At 39.9% G+C, this 3,545-nt stretch overlaps 1 protein-coding gene across 2 annotated transcripts in view; it reads left to right on the top strand.

The window, feature by feature from the left end:
• Window positions 1-836: 836 nt before the first annotated feature.
• Window positions 837-3,545, top strand: part of slc66a1 (solute carrier family 66 member 1) — an 8,538-nt gene continuing 5,829 nt past the window's right edge. The window contains exons 1-4 of one of the 2 annotated variants that reach the window (XM_086212735.1): window positions 837-920; window positions 2,631-2,836; window positions 2,930-3,059; window positions 3,233-3,320. In XM_086212735.1, coding sequence (XP_086068861.1) covers window positions 2,646-2,836; window positions 2,930-3,059; window positions 3,233-3,320 — 409 coding nt within the window. In that variant the 5' untranslated portion in view covers window positions 837-920; window positions 2,631-2,645. Of the gene's footprint in view, window positions 921-2,059; window positions 2,190-2,630; window positions 2,837-2,929; window positions 3,060-3,232; window positions 3,321-3,545 lie in introns of those variants that run through there. The other variant, XM_086212734.1, reaches the window with a different exon arrangement.

Genomic DNA, 3,545 nt, shown 5'->3' with positions numbered 1-3,545 from the left:
GTAAGTACTTATTTGTAAACCAAAGTACTGTAAAAACTGTATTACTGCCATTAAATTTTAATGGCTATGCTTCTAGTTTCTAAGATGGTTCAGTCGTGGGTCTGGAACAAATTAGTCGCTGGACTGATTTAGCTTTTAGCAATGTCGCTAACATGGCTTGTTATATAAAAGCCTTTTCTTTACATGTTCTTCTCACTTAGACTAACCAGCATTGTCGGCGAATGTCAAAGGGTTTATTGTCTACCAAAAGAAATGCTCCCACTGACAACTGATGGAGCATTGTAATATTTTGTAGCAAACAGATGCTATATTAGCACAGTACCTAAGATGTGGTGTTGTCATTTCTGTTTTTATTATTATAAATGAAACATTTCTTTTACCAAGTTCACACAAACATTTCACACAGCTGACAGCAGGAGCTAGTGGACAGATGTAATAGCATTAGGTGGTTAGCAGGTACAAAACTAGAACCCAGACACTTAAGCAGCTAAATGGGACCCGGCCATCATTCATTTTATTGTAATTGTCTGTAACTGACCTCTGAGAACAGGCTGTTAGGGCCACATGATGACCTGAATTACCAGCAGTTGTTACCTTGACCAAAGCTTGGTTACTGTTCTCAAAGGCCGTTGCCCTCTATAACTCCTGTCTAAAATACAGTTGAAAACACACACATAACGTGCATTTTGTGTTATATTTTTCTTTGACGAAAACTACATTTTTACTGCGGTCGAAACTGGTTTGGGGAGCCACGTGACGAAGGAGGAAACTGGTCCCGTTTGGAACCTTTGGAGCGCACGTGCTGACGTCAGCAGGCCGGTGCTGAGTCGCCAGTCAGCTGACTTCCCTCTGCACCTCAGACCCGAACCGAACAGCATCTTTTCCTCATCTTTCGCGTTGGACGATATCGTACTTCTCAGGTATTTCCCCCCCTCTCCCTCTCTCTCTCTCTCTCTCTCTCTATATATATATATATATATATCACATTGTGTTTCAGCATATTTGGTTAATTTATGTGTCTTTCGCGAAAAAGTTGCTGTTTTTGTCATAATTATTCATGTTTTTATACCAATGTCCAGCTTCGGCTGCCACACAAACTAAAGAGGGTGTGATTTTTTTTTAATTCTTTATTTTTTGTCCTGATAAAGAAGAAGAAAATTAATATTTTTTCACGTATAAAACCGTCAAGTGGCGTTTCTATTTCACTAGCGAATGACATTTATGTTCAAGCCTGCTGTGCGCAGGATGGAAATGCATTTGCGAGTCTTTCGCGACTGCATACTAAAAATGCAAAGCTCGTTAGGAGGCCTCAAGAATAATAACGGCTCATATCTAATGACTGAATAATCACCAGGTGGACAGAAATGATCCGTTTAACAAGGCTTCTTAATATGTGATGAGAGCATGTGAAATGTGTGAGCCCCGGTACGTTAGATCTGGCTTTGACCCTCCCAAAATAACATTTACATGAGAGCGTAAGAGGAGCTTGTTCCGCAGCTTCAGTTAAAATATTACACTTGATCTCGGTAAGACGATGATATAAATTTGTGATGAATGAGATCTGTTTAAACGTTCAAAATAGGAAATGACACGGGAAATGGATACATTTGTGATGAAAGCCGTTGGGTTATGTTAAATATGCTGTTATATTTGTTGAAAATAATGCTGAGAAGCTTTTTGTCTTCAATCGACAGCGCATTAAAATGTATTAAGAAAATATACTCGCCGACCACTTCCTTATTACTCTACAATATACCAATACAACCGCACAGCCTTTGCAAAGTTAACATTGTTCGGTTTATATTGACAGTTGTGGCTACAGGGTTATTTATTTATTTATCTTTCAAAAATAAAATGCATAAGCTTCTGAGAATTCATGGCAATCCCTGTCACACATTGAATGTGTGGGTGAACAAGCGCTCAGTTTGCACTATTCTACCTCTTAACCATAATTTATTTGACGAAATTTATTTTGTTTACGTGGGGCCCAAGGCTTTTAATTTGAAGGACGGACTGATTTGTTTTAGAGTTCAGTGGCGACGCACTGCAAGTCACATGACACAATTGCTGACCAATCAGCGCTCAGACACGGGCCGAGCTTGTTTATCGTCTACTTCCTTGTTTCCTCCCACTAACAGAGAGGTGTTTATTTCGCGAAGGCTCTTGTCAGCATTTGAGCCACCAAAGAGGCAAGATAACTTGATGGTTTATTTCCGTTTCATTTTGTTAACTTATATCGATGTTTTAAGGTGACAAGCGAAATTAGTTTTATCCGGTTACTTAGTTATTCGTGTCGCCTGCTAGCTACGTGGCTAACAGATGCTTTTGGTTTATTTGTCTGGCGTGCGTGATATATATCAGCTATTTTCTCACCACTTCCACGTTGGCTACTTCCATTGTGTGTCTTGATCTAATCAGCGGAATAACAGTGCGCAATCGTCGCACAGGTCTTTCTGATGTGTCTGCTTACTGACTAACCTTTGACCACATTAGAACCTCCGCTAACTGGAAAACTGATTCCATTGATTCATGTTTATCAGGACCCATTCAGTATTTTTCTTCTTGATGGATTGGTAACTTAAATGCTCATGAAGGTTATTATTAAGTAATATAACATATTTTTATTTAAGGTTTACTCCTAGAATATGGTAACAGACGGAGTACTGACTCGGGGAGCCTTCGGATGGACCACTGATGGAAACTTCACGTCACTGTGCCCAAATGGGTCTGTTTGGGTTTGGGAAAGCCTAAGGGAATGTGCCCAAGATGGCAGGGATATGGCCAGCATCTACCTGGGCCTGCTCTCCATCCTCTGCTTCATGGGGTCCTCCCTACCGTAAGTGTTCACGTCTCTGCCTGCTGTTAAATACGCTCCTCAAGCTACTCACAATTTAAGAATGTGTTTGTTTGCTGTTTGTTCTGGCTGCAGACAATACTACAGCTCATGTAAAACAGGGAACATGGACAGTGCCCTCTCCATCTGGTTTCTGCTGCTGTGGTTGGGAGGTGACACCTGCAACCTCGTGGGTTCCTTTTTGGCAGACCAGCTTCCGCTACAGGTGAGAAGCGTCAAAAATAATATGAAATGCTGCGAATGATATCTTGCGGTGTTTTTATTGTACATAATTATTCTTCAGATTCAGAATTCAGCAAATGCAGCACATAAATAAATGATGTTGACACAAGAAATCTAACATTAATGTTGTAATGCGTCTTTGTTCCTGTCATACAGACATATACTGCAGTTTATTACGTTTTCGCAGACTTGTTGATGCTCGCCATGTACTTATACTACAAGATGAGGAACAGAATGGCTGAAAGTGAGTGATTTGTTTCTACTCCTTCATTTTCCAAATTCCCAATGTGATCATTTTTGCTTGTTTTAGTTTTGATTCCAAGATGTTTGTTTGTTGACACACTGACCGACATGCTCTCATGTCGATGGCATAAACAGTGATCTGTTTTAAAGTGTATTAAGTTTTTTGTCTTTGTTGTTGTGCTTTATTATTATTAATCAAGGTAAGCTAACATCACTCCGTCTCTTT

The sequence above is a fragment of the Aulostomus chinensis genome, chromosome 9, assembly GCF_037954235.1.
Source record: "Aulostomus chinensis isolate RoL2024-O1b breed Wild chromosome 9, RoL_Achi_v1.0, whole genome shotgun sequence".
Classification (NCBI taxonomy): Eukaryota; Metazoa; Chordata; class Actinopteri; order Syngnathiformes; family Aulostomidae; genus Aulostomus; species Aulostomus chinensis.
Note: the sequence above shows the minus strand (reverse complement) of the source record. Positions and strands in the feature narration are given on the sequence as shown.